Source organism: Sciurus vulgaris (genome assembly GCF_902686455.1).
Source record: "Sciurus vulgaris genome assembly, chromosome: 8".
In the NCBI taxonomy this organism is placed as follows: domain Eukaryota; kingdom Metazoa; phylum Chordata; class Mammalia; order Rodentia; family Sciuridae; genus Sciurus; species Sciurus vulgaris.
The window spans coordinates 141,546,736-141,564,768 of record NC_136468.1 but is presented as its reverse complement, the minus strand read 5'-3'; the positions used below and the strand labels follow the sequence as shown (position 1 = coordinate 141,564,768).

General features: G+C 36.7%; 1 protein-coding gene across 4 annotated transcripts in view; it reads right to left on the bottom strand.

The window, feature by feature from the left end:
- Positions 1-18,033, bottom strand: part of MED13L (mediator complex subunit 13L) — a 290,375-nt gene that overhangs the window by 40,479 nt on the left and 231,863 nt on the right. For all 4 annotated transcript variants that reach the window (XR_013765965.1, XM_079152455.1, XM_079152456.1 and 1 more), the window contains 9 exons: positions 16,948-17,142; positions 16,398-16,586; positions 12,196-12,361; positions 10,073-10,177; positions 5,544-6,275; positions 4,563-4,788; positions 3,453-3,558; positions 3,018-3,142; positions 245-344 (listed from right to left, as the gene is read on the bottom strand). Coding sequence is in view for 3 of the 4 variants with exons in the window: in XM_079152455.1 (XP_079008581.1) it covers positions 245-344; positions 3,018-3,142; positions 3,453-3,558; positions 4,563-4,788; positions 5,544-6,275; positions 10,073-10,177; positions 12,196-12,361; positions 16,398-16,586; positions 16,948-17,142 (1,944 nt within the window). In the remaining variant the exon portion in view is untranslated. The remainder of the gene's footprint in view (positions 1-244; positions 345-3,017; positions 3,143-3,452; positions 3,559-4,562; positions 4,789-5,543; positions 6,276-10,072; positions 10,178-12,195; positions 12,362-16,397; positions 16,587-16,947; positions 17,143-18,033) is intronic.

Here is an 18,033-nt window from a genome sequence, read left to right as displayed (position 1 = left end):
GCCTCAGGATTATAGTCGTGCACCACCTTGCCCAGTCTAAAGTTATTTCTTAATTTCAAAACAAAAGATGCTGCTTGCTAATCTCTCAGGAATAGCAACTTATGCAAATTTTAATCCATAATTGGACTTTGTCAAAAGAGAAAATAAAGAGGGGAATTTCAGATTAAATACCACTGAATATAGGAACGTTTATATGAGAAGTTACGAGCAGCAAGCCTAAGCTCAGTCAGCTTCCTCCACATACTTGGTGGGTATGGAACAGCAGCTCTTCCATCCTTCCCAAGAGGTCGGTCTTCCGTCCCAACAGCAGGCATTTTTGATGAGCGCAGTGCAGGTGATACAGCCTAAGAACAGACAACGATGGTGGTGATGACGATGATTAAAACAGAGGAACACATACAGTAAAACGTTTTGAAGAGTATGCCTCCTGATATTCAAAAATAAAGATGTTTCCTTACACAGCATTCACCAGGTGACCATCTGACCATCAGAAATTCCAGCGGACGATTGAAATACAGGACATGGTCATAAGTTTATCAAGGAAGAAAAACTGGGAGTCCCTTTTTTACATGCATCTACGAGGGCAGATTATGCCATCAAAGTAGTGCTTACAGATCTTCAGCAATTCTTCCCCCCAGTTCGTTAGAAGTCAAGTTTCTAGGGCACGAAGATTACAGTAGAGTGGAGCTTCCAGCAATGACTGGCAACTGGTCTAATTTCTCTTCTGTTTGGAAGCAGGCAGCAAAAACAGATGACCTCATGCGCTCTATTTTTATTTTTTTATCACAACAAACTTTGTAACTTTGTTATCTACTTTGACAGTTACCACTCATCTTCACAAAAAAAAACCTTATTTTGTAAAATTATTTAAATACACAGAGATACTCTGAAGTATTACTCAAAAAATCAGTTCCCTTAGTAGGCAAGATCATCTTTAAGAATTCAAATGAACTGGTAACAAAATAAAAATAAAATACATAAAAATAAAGCAAAAGGAGTCTTAGAAGGCTTTTTATTTACATAAAATTAAATTCAAACATAATTCAGATGTAAACTTGTCCAACACTCTCTAAACTCCACTTACTATTTAGATAAATTAGCAAATATTCTAAGCTAAACTATTCATATGATTAAATGCTTGACCAGAAATCAGTTAAATAGAAACACTCAGAGAAATGAAAATTCAATTAAAAATGTCCAACTCACTAAAAATTATATTCCCCAAACTTTAGCATTACTTCACATCATTCAATAATAACTTAAAATTCGTACAGAAAATAAGTTCGATGACCCCGAGCAGACACAATCACTAGGACAGTGGCTGTGACTGGTACCAGGCAGTCCATATTGTTTACTGTTACCCTTTCTACTTTCATTTTTGATTCTTTCTCTTTTCATACTTTGTTCCTACTATACCACCAGAGCACCTAACCCTGCCCTCAGAATCCTTAAAACCGATCCGAGGCAGTGCCTGGCTTTCAAAAGTTAAGTACAAAGAGGACCTTCACTGCCTGAATAAGAAAATGTGTCATTTCTTCTGGCAGAGTTTTTCACATTGTCAAGTTCTTTTCTTTCCATAGATACTGCCTGAATTAAGGTTTTCCTGTTCTAATCCAACAAAATACCAAACAGGATACTTGTGTTCTGCATATTAAAATGGTGAAAAACTAAATGTACTTCTTACAGTACACAGCCACCCACAGCAGCCTTCCCAGGAACACGTTACTGACGGTTTGAAGTCCACAGCCCTAAGCCTGGCCCAAACCCTTCCAAGCCCTATCAGACTTTGGCCACCATGAAATAGCAGACTAGAAGCCTGTTCCTTATCTCCCCAATTCTATCCTTTCTTGCTGCTTAATCAGGGTTCATTCCACACTCAAATTAACATCCCTCCCTGCCTCTCACTGGCCCCAGTATTTCCAGATTTCAAGACAAATCCATTCTTCAAGGCCATTATGATCTTATCATCTTCTAAGTACTTATAACACTAATGGTGTATAATATCTCTTAATTAGCTACTTTTCATCTTAAAGTTAGAAAGGACTTCAGAAATCTGATCTCTACTTAACCTTCAAGCCTTAATTTAAACACCGCTGTCCTGTCATTCTATACTTCAATTTCAGCATCCTTAGATTCTGATCTCTTACTGCACTCATAGTAAGTACTCTGCAACTTTATATTCTGTTTCTCCTTAAGTCTGAGTGTTTGAAGCACAAGGGTGATAATTTAATCATATTTATGGCTCTGATGATTAGTTTTAGTATCTGTCACAAAAGGAAGTGATCGCCACATGATTAATAAATTTATATGAAATGGATGGGGGTGGCTGGTAAGTGAATAAATGAAAGAATAATGAACTGACTTCTTTGAAAAGAGAGCCTATCTTGCTCATCTCTGGCTTCCCCAGAAATAATGGGTATTTATATTTGCCCAAAGATACAGAGTTGATTAGAAGGATGAGGGCACAAATTTCCTGTTAGTTCAGCTGATCTGCAAACAATATAGTTCTTATCTATCAGTATCATCATATGATGACTTTTATTAAATAATTTAACTTCTACATGTATATAAATTTTATTTCTCTACCACAATACTAAGATCCTAAAATAACTAATAATAATAACTAAAAAACTAACCTCTAGTTTATTAGATGATAAAAAGGGCATTATTAGATGATAATGTGGGCATTATTTTAAAAATCTGATCTCAAAAAATAAACGTAATACATTTCCATTATTCCAATAATATACAAGGAAACTTACTAAAATAAATGTGAAAGATTTTAATATTTACAACTGGAAAAACACTAGTAGAAAGCAGATGTCAACAAACAAAACCCTAAAAGTATTAGCTACTACAGTAACAACTTTTTGAAATACATTTGAAGAACATTCAGAATCTGAAATCAGAGCCCCACAAATTAGTTGATTGAAATAAAAAAAATAAAAAAAAAAACCACTGACATCAAATCATCCTGTTTGATTATATTGTTCTATGTGTAGCTACTGCACACTCACCCCAAGTTCGTCATCATCGGAATTATCAAAGATGTTGTCCAAGTCATGCAGGGAAGGTGCCAAATCTGTCACCTGCGTAAGGCTACTGGAGCCAGCTCTGCCAGCTGCGTTATCCTGCCGGACATCTGTAGGAAAGAAGGCAAAAGAAACAGAATAAGCAGCTCCATCAGGCAAGAAGAAATGAGGAAAGGACATGGATCTCAATGAACATGATCTGCTTGTGATTTTCCCCCTCTGGTTTTAGTTAAATTTAGAGACAATTATTTCCAAATATGTTCATTAGTTTTGAGAGGAACTGAAAAACAAACTATAAAAATATATTAAAGGTGAGATCAAATCATTGCTATAACAACAAATATAATTTTAAATTGAGACGCATCTCCCTTGCATTTTATTTAGCAACAATCCAAGTGAGCAAATAATCATTGTACACACCTGTTTTAGTAGCAGAACTGAAAATAGACATGGCATTTTTCCCATCAGGCACCGGCGTGGAATGACCTGGTGTAGTGACATCCTTGGTACCAAATCCATCCTCTGACTGTATAATAAATTCAGCCAAACAAAACACATGAACACCAACCCAAAGTGTGGAATATGAGGGAGAACACAAAGAATTAGAGGGTAGAATGGAACTTGTTATGAGCACAAGTATGATAAACCATGGTCTATGCAACCAAAGGAAACAGAAGATATGTCCTTGCTCTGGAATTCAAACAGAATCAAGAACTCCCCACTGTCCCCTCAATCCTATGGGGTATTCTGAGTGAATCAGGGGTTTATTCCACAATAGTACTGGTGGCAACTGATTGCAGACCTGCTGTGGTGTTAAAAGCTGCCTTTAGCAACATTTTAGACACTGCATTATAGATGAAGCCTTCTGGATCTACACAGATTTTTGTAAAGGAATCTGAAAAACATTCCCCTCAACTACACTGGCCTCTTTTAATTGTCACTCTTCCTCCACTCTCAAGGGTATCTCTTTAAATGTCCCGGTATTTTAGAATGTCTTAAAATTTAAGGTTAAAGACAGCAGACACACCCAGTACTCATTTGTATGATAATGAAACTAGTAAAATTAATACTCAAGAGTCTATGGATAATGTTGCTACCATTCAGAGAATATACAGGTACAGCGCTTAGCACAGTAAAGTAGATTAAGCGCTCAATAAATGGTAGATAAACTATTGTTGTCATTTTTTTTTGTTTACACTTTGGGTATTTTTGAATAATATTTAAAAAGAAATAGGCAGGGAGCATAGGCCAACAAGAATTAGCATATGAGAGGAAACATGCACTGTAGAAGCTATAGCCTGGAAAATATGCAGCTTCATTTATGTTCGGCTGACTTTTAAACAAAGGTAAGCCATGACATAAAAAGGAACAATACGCTGTTCAATACAATAGTACCAAGAGCATGAATATGGGGACATAGCAATCAGGCAAGACTACCTAGAACATTCTGCCTCAAGTCTTCCCACACATGTTGCATTAACATGGATAGAAAACCACACCGTGCTAGATTTGCTCTGTGGTAAATGGTACCTTATTCTTTTTCAGGGAATCCTTCTCTGTCCCTTGTTTGCATTTCTTATTTGCTGTGAAGATGTATTTTATGTCACCATCTTCAAAGGTATATGGGTCATTGACTTCTCCCAACGTGTCTCCAGGTTGCTGCGACAGAGGCAATGGGTCAAGGAAGTGGAGTGACTGCATCTGGGGCTGCTTGTCTTGCCAGATTTTAAACCGTTTGTTAGGTTGTGCCAAGAGTCTAAAAAGGAAAATAAATGACAAATTGAACAAGATAAACAATGTAAAATTATTATTTTAAAAGAAAAGGATTTATGATTTAGAGAATTTAAGCTTTTTAAAAAACTAAAAATTCATCTACACTGTGATTTTCTTTTTAAGATCATATTGGTGATTAAATAAAATTTAGCAGGCTTCATCAAGAACCTAACATGTCTTTGTCTCCAATTCCATGGATTCTACTTAAAAACAGTACTCAGGACAGAGAGACAAGGTTCAAATTTTCTCTGCAAAACCCTAGTTATAAAATCAGCACAATGATATGGCTGTGGTAAAGATTAATGAGATAATCTACATAAAGTATTTAGAACAATGGGTGGCTCCAAAGCATTAAAAATACTAGATGTGTAATACATACCTGAATGCTTGCAAAGCCTTCCTCAAAAGTGTCATCAGATAAAGAAAGCTATTAATATGAAAAGTCTCATAAAGATATATTCTTTGATTAGCAAACAACAGGCCAAAACTAAATTAATACACACTGAGTGTATCGAAATGAAACAAAAAGACCTTCACATGCTAGTGTATTTAAATTATGACATGTGTGCTATACCTCATGAAGGACAAACTATTTGACTCAAACATTTTCAATATGCAAAGACTACAATAGGTTAATATGGGGCCTGCTGGTTCAGCAGGGAGAGATGAGGACAGCCCCGATTCTGGGAGCCCCCTGTTGTGATGCATGACAGGTGGGTGGTGAAGGGGTCACCTTACCTTTGCAGTGCAGTGCTCTCTGAGTTCACCTCCATTTTGGCATCGCATCTCTCACCCTGGAGCTCTGGAGGCCTGAACTCAGCATCATCGCTGGCTGGGAGACGGAAGCTATGCCACCACTTATCTGATGACTCTGGGTTCGAGGGCCTAATCCCACAATATAAGGCTGTCTCGCTGACCTCTGCCATCAAAGGCAGTCTTTGGCCTACGAGGACAGTTCTGTCATCTAAAGTAGACAACTGCTGAAGTTCTAGCCCATTTCCATAGAGGGCTGGATTCACAGGGACAGATGGTGGGTCCAGACTTTCTGTTTCCTGACCTCGTGGCTGAGGACTGAGTGTTGGTGGCAGAGGGGAAATAGGGGAATGAGGTGAATCCATAGGATTCAGATTCATTTGCTTGCTTGTATTTCTGGAAGGCACGGCCATTTGCTTATCATACTTCCGACTGCTAGACACCTCTAAGGAGGAGTCCATCCCTGCCAACCCTAGCTTCTGTCCTGGTGTATCTTGTTCCATGCATAACTCTTCAGCCACAGAGGGCCTATGGTGAAATGGTATCAAGGGTCTCTTTTGCAACTTGTCTCCTTTTTCTTGTCTTTCTGTTGTTTTGTGCTTAGAAGAAGCAGGAGGTGGTAAAGATGAAGACGATGATGGTCCTGCATTGAACCCTGGTTGAGACATTGTGGGAGGTCGACTGGGTCCTACTGCACACCGTTTTAAAAGCTTATGCCTAAAGTAAGAGTTAAAATGAAGTCAGTGATACATCGATAAAAATAACTGCATCAGTGTACATACAAGAGACACCTTTGACAAAGCTATCTTTTTATGCACACATTAGAAGACTTAATACATTTTAAAAGCTTCTTCCAGGTTTTAATTATGATTATAATGACTACAAAATACAACACAGCCTGACAGAATATGAAGAATCAGTCACATACAAGCTAAGCAGGTAAAAAATGGACTTAACAAGAAAGGTGAACTAATATATTTCTAATGGCTACAAAATTACCAATTTGAAAAAATTCCTTATGGTTTTAATTTGGTGAGGGCCTCATATAATCTACTCTTAACTGTATGTTAAAACCTTCAGAGTCACAAGATCATCTGCTCAGAAACAAACAAACAACATTTTAGATTTCAGTTTTATAACACTTCACTAACTCTTACACAGATTCCTGTGTAATGGCTTCTAGTGTTTTAAGCTGGGAATAAAATTACTGCGCAAATCTCCCCCCAAAGTGTGAAAGTAAAATAATAAGGGTCAACTCCTATGAACATTTAATAGGATAAATAATTTAAAAATTATTTGCCACTTTAACCAGGAAAGAAGGAATAAAAGACAACTTTGGATTTTACAGACCACAGATGAAAATGAGACAGATCGTCAAACGACATACAAGTGCAGCTACGACCAGCTAGGAAAGAACACAAGTGTGCTCACACCCTAACATACTTCTGGGCATGGGTGTCAGAAATGGTAGAGCAAGGTCTGCTGGATGATGCCAACAAAGCCACACAGCAGGCCAGTCAGTTCCTCCCACTGTATAAATCACTCCCAGGGAAAAAATGGAAGGTCTCCTGCGGTGTAGCAGTAACTCTCTGAGGCCACTAGGGTGGCATTAAATTACTGCTGCATCACACTAAATGATGCCCTAGTGGGCAGTAAAACGGATTTGTGTGGCATAATGGGATGGTTTAGTGGGACAGCACGATAGCCACCCTGCTCCACAAGGCCATGAAATCATGTGAGAAGAGGATCACTCCATGTCATGGATTTGGTGACCCTGTAGCACATGACCTGAAAACACTCTTGCCCAAGTCTCGGCTATTCTGAGAAGATAAAATTAGAATCCCTAATTTTGAAGAAGGTTGTCTAAGCAGAAGGCTACAGACAGTTCAGCCAACAGTGTACACTAAGCAATAAGAACGCAGTACTCTAACAGGTGAGTGTTGCATCAGAAAATATTTCAATTATATCTTCTAGGAGTACTTATTTTACAATCTAGGCTCTAAAAATCTTTTACACAAAACCTTTCTGATTGGGATTTTCTCAGCGTTTAACCACTGTAGTCTAATATCAGATAGAAACTTTATGGCAGACTCTTCACAGTAAGGACTTTCATAAAGGAGATGATCTTATAAAGCAGGTTCTTTTGGACTGCATTAAATGACTCAGTTACCTTGCAAAATGGTCAGAATGAGAAATGTGCCTGTAGATAACAAACCATCCTGACAAATCTGAGTAGGAAAGAAACCTAACAAGAGCAGACAGCAGGAAGATCAGGTCAAAAGGCGCACTGGTCATTGAGCAGGAAGAAACCAGAGGCAGAGTCGGACAGGGTAAAAATACATGGTGAATAAAAAAAATGAGGAAAGGATGATAGTAGACATTTCAAAGGGAGTCTCATGAACTGAAGACAGACTAGATTCAGAAAATGAAGAAAAATAGGCAAGTGATTAAATTGCTAGGCTGAAAAGGGGAAAAAAAGGTTGACAGTAAGGGACCTAGTATGTGGGGAAACTGAAATGTTAATATTAAGAATCTGGGGATTGAATCCAGGGCCCTGTGCATGCTAGGCAAGTGTTCTACCACTGAGCCACATCCCCAATTCCAAGAATATTTCATTATTCTTTCCTTTTTTTTCTTTTCTTTCTTGCTTGTTGCTTTTATATATATATATATATTTTTTTTTTTTGGGGGGGGGGAGGGGGTGGTTAACAGGAGATTGAACACAGGGTCATTTGACCACTGAGTTACACCCTCAACCTCCTCTCCTCTTTAAATTTTTTAAATTTTGAGACAGGGGCTCCCTCAGTTGCCCAGGCTGGCCTTGAGCTTGCAAGAGGATCTGCTGAGATGGAAAGTGTGCCCAGCCTCAAGGATATTTCTTAAAAGCACCACCAAGAATACAAAACTAGAGCCCAGGTGAGAAGTCAGGTCTAGAGATACATATTTGGAAGTCCACAGGGGTATTGCCCTGATATGCATACATCTACTAAAAAATATTTTAAAAGACCCAAAGTTATAAGAATATGGTGAAGAAACAGAGCAGTAATTTTGGAGCACAAAAAGAAGAACATCATCTATTTATTTACTGAAAAGTACCCCAAAATAATTCAAAGTAGCTACTAAAAATGTGGACTAAATCAGTGAAAGGGTTTTCCTTTAACATGAGAAATCTAGATTAAGAAAAACAGCAGGAAATATAAGGTGAAGGCACAAGTTATAGACATTATAATTTATATTCTATGTACTTCCTAAAGGTGGACCAAAACATGCCTGTGCACACTGCCCATAAATCAATGTTAACAGAAAAATACTTTTCTCACCCAATTCACAGCAACCTAGATAGAAAATAAATAATACCCAGATAGCAGGTATTCAGCTGTAGCACACCACACTTATGCAAAGACCAAAGAGAGATCCTCACAAGCTGATAGAGGACTCTTAATGAACAATTTCTTCAAAAACATCTCCCAGAAAATTAACTATCCATTTCATTAAGTTGATACAACACCTTTCAACAAGAGGTTGGCTGCCAAGGCAGAGCTTGATAAGAAAATCACCATAAAGGGCAGGGGAGAATAGAAAGAGGGTGTCAAAATCATTTCCTCATTTTAGGTACACAAAAAGGTTTATATACATTCTTAGGGGGCATATGGACCACCTCCCTGTCTTCAAGTCAATGCACACAATGCCACATTAAGAACTTTTCACTTAAATTAGAGAAATTAATGGCCATATTCTAAATACACTTAACTGAACTTTTCATAAATATTTAGCAGTGCCAAATTTGAAAATATATACTTTAGAAATAGCTACTTTAAATTGCCCAGTAAGTGAAAAAATCATCAAGATGTGCTCTAACAGTCAAATGAGCTGCTGGATAAGATTTAAATCCACTTAAAAATTTTAAGAACTCTCATGAAAATCCATGGCAAGATATTCTACTGCCACAATGAGTGCTAAGTCAAGGGACTAGGTATGAGGAATGCAAAAATCTTCCAGAGAACAATCTGGAAGCCTATTCAAACTTCTAAATGAACGAGCACTTATAATGCGACGATCACAATTTTGGCTTTCAGCAGTGCTACCAAACACCTGCCACAGTCATTCCAAAACACCCTAACAACCATCAAATTACCTACAGAAGGTCTACTTAAGGAAAATTCTACTAATTTGAGCCAACCTGTTTTCAATATGTATCGCTTTTTAAAATCAAATCAAATCATTTAAATGGTAGGGAATGTCCTGCCAAACTGGTGCCTTTAAAGTGTTAAAGCAGCTCACTGAAAAGAATTTGTGGGAACAATTTTATGACAGGGCCAGTTGTCTATTAAGCGCTTTCTGATTCCTGACAATAAAACTGTATCATCTGCATGTAAGAAAAGACTGTTTTCTTCCTTACTTGAATTTAAAACAAAACAAAAAGACAGGGAGAAGAGGTCGGGGAGGCCAGGAAATGGGCCACGATCTCTGCCATCCTTCTCCTGGATGACAGGTTTGCTTTTTTCATTACCCACCTGGAACAAGAACAGCTGACTCTTTGGGTTGGATCCACAAAATCCCAGGTAGCAGGATTGTTAGTAGGCTCTTCTTCAAGAGTTGGAGTTGACATTTGGCTCCTCCTAAAAAGGTGCAAAATATGACTTATGTGTAAACAATGAGGTAACACTCATTACCCTGGGAAGACAAATGCTAAAAAGACTTGAATACATTTCATACATCATACAGTCAAGATATCCTGCTGATATTTTGGTTCAGAGAAACTGTGTGGAAGGGAGAACATGCTCTACACTCTTGAAGCAGAATCCAAAATATTCCTGTATAAGTTTAATGCACATATTAACACAGATGATATATCAGGTATTAATTAGTTTTTGCTTTTTTAAAAAGGTCACCTAAATTATGTACAAATAATATTCTAAATTAACATTTTCATGGTATCCATAAATTACATACACTGATAGATTGTTTGAATCATTCTTAAAACTCCTTTAGTACTTATTAACATTTAAGAGTAGTGCTCCAGCACTCTTAATGTGAAGTGGAAGATGGAAAAAAAAACTTCTTCCATGTATAACTGATAGTTAGTACCAAAGGCAAATCTCTATTATAACATAATGAAAATAAGAATTTCTGATTTAGGCACAGCTAATACTACAAAGTGGCTCCATGGTAGCTCTATAGGGAGTTCTCTCGCGCCCCACTCTCCCCTACCTTCCTGGATGTCTCACTTCCCCACTTTGTGCTAGTGGTAGGAGGCTCAAGTCTGTTAGAGGTGGTGGAGATGTAAAGTTGGTGATGATAAACAAAAGACAATAAGTAAAAGAAAACATTAACTTGGAAATTAGGCAGTGCAGACGGAAGAAAAATTACCTGTAATGACTATTCTAAAGGAAAGGATCATTTCTAAGTGACTAAAGATACTTCTTAAGCTGTACAATGGGATATGATTTTCCACTACAATTATTTTAAATTTTATCTATGACACATTCAGTGGCCTATTCTAGAATCAATTCATTGAGCAATAAATATTTAGTATGAATTTGCTAAAAGCCGGGTCCAAAAGACCATTTTAAATCCGTATGTAAAACTCTCAACAGTATTCACTTAGGAACATTTGGTTGACTTCTAAATGAGTGGACTTCTTAGCAGTTATTAACAAGAAGGTCCATATTCATTCTGTTCAAGAGAATCGAGATTCCTTTGTTTACCTGAATTATTCAACAAAGTGGACATCTCACCCACAATTAAAAGAGATATGAAACTGATGATTATGTTAACATAAAACTTAGCAAGTTGAATAATATTTATCGGCTACTGGGGTCATTATCACTGAGGTAATTAAAATAATCACCAGAAGTTCTGTTTTTAGAATTGATTCTCCTTTTTTTTTTCCCCCAGAAAATTTGTTAAGGAAAGAAGAAAGAAGGAAAAGAAAAAGGGAAGGAAAGCTGGGTAGGGGAAGAAAAGATTTAGTTTCCTCAAACCAACAAACAGGGGCACAGCAGCTAATATACACCCCTCGGTTCCATTTAGGTACTGTCAATTAAAACGTAAAGCCACTGCAGAACAGTCGACTGTCAGAGAGGGCTACTTCCCTTCACAACTGGAAAGCATTCATAGACTGGAATACAGAGGAGGACCAAGCCCACTGATGACCGTCCCGACAGTGAATCTGAGTCATCCATGCTGGAAAATGTAAATCAAATCAAAATGTCCTCATTTTACTTGTTTCTTTTTCTTGATACTTCTTTTTTATTGTTCTATTTAGTTATACATGACAGCAGAATGCATTTTGATAAATTGTACACAAATGGAGCACAACTTTTCATTTCTATGGTTGTTTCATTTCTATGAAGGATGTGATTCACATCCTTCATGTAATCATACGTGTAGAGAGGGTAATGATGTCTGTCTCAGTCCACCATCTTTCCTTCCCCTGCCCACTCTCCTCCCCTCATTTCCCTCTATACAATTCATCATTGTTTTGAATTTCATTCTATTAAATTTAAAAAGATGAAACAACAATCCAATGACCTCTCAACTTTGGTCACACAGTACAGTGTGACTGACTCTCTTCATGCAGCAAAATAGGAGATGGTGACTAAATCATGACTCAGACATAATCCAGAAAACGTACTTGGACTGGGTTCTGTTGAGGATGCATTCCTTCCAGACTCGATGGACCATATGATTGTGGAGTTTCGGAGGGATCTTCCCCGATCTCTTTGGACTGTGCATAGTTATTGTTCCCCCGTCTTGGGAACCTAGGTGACTGGCAGCGCTCTGCATACCTCCACTCTCACCTGGAAAACAAAGGCAATTTGGAGTGTTAGAATTTTCTAAAAATGCCTCCTCATGCACAGACTGATATCTTAATTAAAATATGCATTTTAATTGTTGAGATTCATATTCACTGTGGCTTTGTCCTTAGCCCAAGCAATAACACCACAGGTAGATATGAGTGAATTTGTGTCAGGGTAGTTTATTGTCCCCCTCCTCCATTCTGCCTGTGTGAGTCTTAGTGTTTCCCTAAAGTAACTGATACGATCACCACTCAAAGCCATCAGGGAACACACATATAGAGGCATGGACTGGATACAACTCACAAAGAAGGACTCATAATTGCAATATTAAAGATGCAAATGTGCACTGATCATTTTGAATTTTAAAAACTGAATCCAGCAAATAAGTTTCAAGGCAGAACAAAGCAGCAGAGGGAGCTTTATGCCCATTTAGCAAAAATGGTTGTGTAACAACAGCACACAGTGTCTGAGGAGAAAGAACTTAATAGCACAAAGCTTTTAACAAGGTCAAATTTCAAATTTGTGTGTGGAACTGTTTGTCCTCATGCTTGACAGTATTTATGAAAGTTTAGTTCTAAAATACTATAAAGGGTTGTCTCAACATTTTATGTTAAGGATTAAAAATTCACAGGTTTCTCTCTAATAAGTTCACTTAGTTTTCCAACTAAAATTGAAGTATAATCCACTTCTTTTTACTATGACCATTGATGATATGAGTATCGTGTGAGTATTTTTTACTGCTTATGTTTCATATAAGACAAAGTCAATTTCTAATGTTAAATTATGATTCAATTACTTTTACTTAATTTAATAAATATACTGTGGGTTTTATTCTCAACATAACAATGATACAAAACATCTTGACCAAAAGAATCAATGTAACCACTCTGGAAAATGTCACTCTTATCTGTAAAAGAAAGAAAAAAATCCTATAACACAAACTAAATTTTCTTTGCATCAGTGTAATACAATCATTACTCAAGGCTGAATGGTCAGGCCTATCTCTACTTTTAAAAAAACAAAACAAAATAAAACCCAAATGCTTACATTCTAAAGAATTAAACCCTTCTTGTTCCTCCAAAATGTACTGTTATATTAAATTATATTAAATGAGATCAATTAAAGGAGACAAGAAATTTGGTTTTTCATTCCACCCTTAAAGTTTTCTGCCTTGTTTCATTGTGCAAAAAAATTCATTTATATATATATATATACACACATATTTTATATAAATACATAAAGAAAAATATATTTTATAAAATATGTATTTTTTAGTTGCAGATGGACACAATACCTTTATTTTATTTATTTGTTTTTTTATGTGGTGCTGAGGATCAAACCCAGTGCCTCACACGTGCTAGGCAAGTGCTCTGCCACTGAGCCACAGCCCAGCCCAACATTTCAATTTTATAATTGGTCTTCAAATGCCTATTACACAAACAGGCAACTGAGGAAACAGAAGTAGATAACAACCTCTTCATCCCCAAACATCTATAAAATAGCTAAAGAAGTCACACGCCCACAGTTCATGAAAGAATGATTTATGACCCCCAAAGGAGAAAGCAGAGGAAAACAAGCAACAGACACTGCTCTGATGGGAGGGAAGTGGGGGTGCTCTGCAGTAGCACTTAACAACCACACTGAACTATGGGTGCTGTCTTACATAGACTTAAACAAGGCTGTCCTATAAGCTGGTGACTGCACACTGAATGCTGTTACCTCCAATGACCTCCACAGATCAAACACAAGAGGCAAGTGGGTGTACCTATCCAGATAAGGTATGAATGATTTCACCAACCATTTGGCCTTCTTATGCCCCTACTAATCTAGGAGACTCTCGGCCATTTTAAGGGGTGAAATAATCCATTCAGTCCTATATCTAGAAAAACACAGCAATGTTCAATGTTAGAGAGATTAGGATTCTCCCTGTTGGTCCTAAGGTATATTTCAACATTCTGTGACTTGAAAATCTGGGCAAATTCATTTTAGTAAAAGGATATCAGAACCTTTTATTTAGTTTATTTTAGAGAACGAGGCAGCATCAGAGGAATTATTTCTCTGAGGCCAGCCATAATACCATACAAAGAGTAAAGGGGGAAGAAACTTGAAGACCTAGAGTTATGAAGTCCACAATGAAATCCACCATAAATAAAACCTCTTCTTTTTGAACTGTGAAATGTAGGGTTCTGAACTAATCAGGTTAAGGCAACATGCACTCATCAATTCTAGTGGAATGCAAACAAAAAGATAAACAAAAAACTGATAAAAATAATGTGGTGCAATTATTAAAATCCAAACAAAACTAAAACTTCTCAAAATACTGTTAATTCTAGGGTTTATATAAATGTCTTCTCTATAATGATTATTACAGAAGATTGTGTAAGTATTTTTTTCTTTTTCTATTTAAGTCACTGTAATAAAATGGTTGATGACAGAATCCTTTTCTAAGGGGATCATCCAAATTCTCTGCTGTTAAATTATATCTGGATGTACAGTCATCCCTCTGAAGCCATGGGAGACTGTTTCCTAGACTCATCTCACAATCAAACTTCATGGATGCTCAAATCCCTTATATTAAAATTAAGTAGTGTTTGCACATAACCTACATACATTCTCATTATACTTAAAATAACTTCTAGATTGCTTATCATGCTGAATGCAATGTAACTGCTATGTAAATAATTGTTAGACATTGTTGTTTAGGGAACAGTGACAAAGGGAAAAAAGCCTGTACATGTTCAGTATAGACACAACTTTTTTTGCTTGAGAATTTTCAGTCTGCAATCGAATGAATCAAAAGGTGGGGAACCTGCAGAAACAGAGGGCCAACTGCAAAAAAAAAAAAAAAAATTTTTTTCACCATCTCAGCAAACATATGGGCCTTTTAAGAAAGAGAGAGAGGAGAGAGAGACTACATGTTGTCCATTTCTGTCTCCCACATGGTATCTGCATAATTACTTCCAGACAATTTAATAATGTGCTGGAATTCTAAATACTGCTTTAAATATTCTGGACTTTATATTTATATTCCATTTGTATAGTGCTATTATTATTTAAAAGTTACTTTCATGTACCCTACTTAATACATCTAACAATCCTGTAAAGTATATATTTAAACAGAAAAGGAAACTGAGCTTCAAAATAAGTATGAGAATTAAATATGGTCCATTCACCTTATAAAATGTATAGCAAGACAAGATCTGTTCAATCACAAACTCTAGGCTTTCCCCCAATATGTTCACTAACCACAAACATTTACTGAATGCTCACTATGCAGCAAGTTCAGATATTACCATGTAAGCACACACAGTGCTTGGCAATTTGTTTTCAAAATTTAGAAGCCAAGATTTCATTTACTCTGATGTTCCTGCCAACATGGCTCACATTAAATGCCCATAAATAATCTCATTTTAGCTCAAGTATGATGAATATACTTTCCTTAGTGACCCAAATTTCCAATTAAAATGAGGTCACTACAAAAAGAAAAAAAGTTTAATATAGGAAATACACTACTGAACAAAGAAAGTAAAAATGTTCCCAATTTAAATAATTCCTAAATTTTTCCATGAAGGAAGACTTTCCACACTGTCAAATTTTTCACATGTAATTAAAATTATTATTACTACAGACAGATAACTGACAGGACAAAGCATTAATTCAGAGTTCTAAGGTAATACTCTATATTATCACAGAAAGAGAAATGTCCAAGACGTGTCCTTGGTTAGTAATAGCCATTTGGGCAAAGGTATAGATGGTGTACAAAACTTAGAATCAACAACCAAAACTATTCAATTAGAGTAAAGGCTAATATGGACACAATTAAATTCTGAAACATAAAATATTCTGTTTCAAATTTTTCTTCCCCATGTTGTAAAAGCCCTAAATATTCTCTTGCCTCCATCTCTTCCACGTGGAATCTCTTACTTCCAGAAATTCCACCTGGAATTTCTCCATGTTGTTCACCTGTACCATGGCAAGGGAAAGATGTGACTTTCTGGGATCTCTTCTACCCAGGAAACTGCTCAGTCACACTCACCTGTGATCGCCTGTTCTGGAGAGGTGGGAGGAGTCAGAGGCATCCCACAGTTACTTGGGTCCTTCACACTACCAAGCCCTTGCTGCCCAACTGCAATATGGCCTCCAGCACTGGCAACACTCTGAGGAACTGGGATGTCATTCTGAGAGATCAAAACAAAAGCTGAAGGGTAGACCATCCGAACACCACCTGTAAGGAAAGAGAGCCAGGCCTGAGAAAGAGTTCACACAGGAGAGTCAAATTTACTATTCCAGGGGTCGGGGTCAAAGTTCAACAGGAAACTGAAGTGCTAACAAAAGTGATACGTTTCATCCCTTTCTTAATAGCTGTTTGAACATGCACTCCAACCTGATGAAATAACATTTGGAATACAGGGACTACTGCTGCTTCAGGCAAGATAACTATTCAGCACATACCACTGTGTCGAGAGAATAAAAAATAAGATGGGAAAATTACAGATTGTTCCTCACGAACCTGAATGATTATCTTTTAAATTAAGGAAGATTAAGAAGATAGAATAAAGTTCTTTGGGCAAAATATTTTCTCTTACCAACAATTACTTCGACTGCCACGGGGAAATCATCATCATATCCCAACTCTTCTTCCTCTTTCAATTCCTCTTTCTTTTTTAGCACCATCGGGTAGAAATACTGCCATTCCTCAATCAACTTGCGGGTGGCTGGGTCTGACATTTTATATGCTTGGCCTGTTAGCGTGCCATTTAAGCCATATGGACTTACCAGTACTATGCAGGGGAGAAGAGAACAAGCTACACATTAGAAGAGAAATTCTGCTTATGTGTAATGCTACATATGTGGTAGTTTTAGGATAAAGCACAATACCACTTAATGTACATTGCTTTTTATTTCTTAATGTCTTGTAAAGCGTAACTTATTAGGATTTCTTATTTTAGTATTTATTTTTGTATGCCTCTCAACTCATTTATTTTTCAAGGGAATCAGAAATCATATTATGCTACCAACTCTATCAACACATAATATATATAAACTATCAGCATATTAAAGCACATACACACATCTGTTTAATAATGGCCCACACAATGTGAATACTGAATCTTCCGTAACAGAAGAAAACCATCCAATACATAATGCCTGAAACCTGCCTAGAATTTGAACACTGTCGTCTGTGGTTTACTGAGACTTCTTAAAAATCTATGGTTATCTGTGAAGAATACATGAATAAAACTTCTAATTTTAAAATAGTTTTAATGTACAGAGCTTGTAGTATAATGCTCACCTTATAATTTTAGTTATGACTGTTTTGGAGGTATGAAACAACTCAACATTAAAAAAAAAGCATTTATTTAATTCAAGATAAGGAACTCAAAGTCCTTTCATTTTCTTTCAGTTTTTTATCTTACTGTCATTTTCACTGACTCAGACACAAAAATACCGTTAAAATGTTACTGTGAGTAACCCAATCAGTTCCCAGCCTCAGGGTGAGTATTAAACATCCCAAAAAATACTTTTCAGGGGATAAATCTTACTGTTATTTTAATCCTAAGTTTAAAAAAAAATAAGCATAGTTATTGACATGTCCTTTTTGTTGATTATTTTTCTTCTTGAAAGACAGGTGATACACCACATCAATCAAGAGAGAGGTAGCTAATAGACAT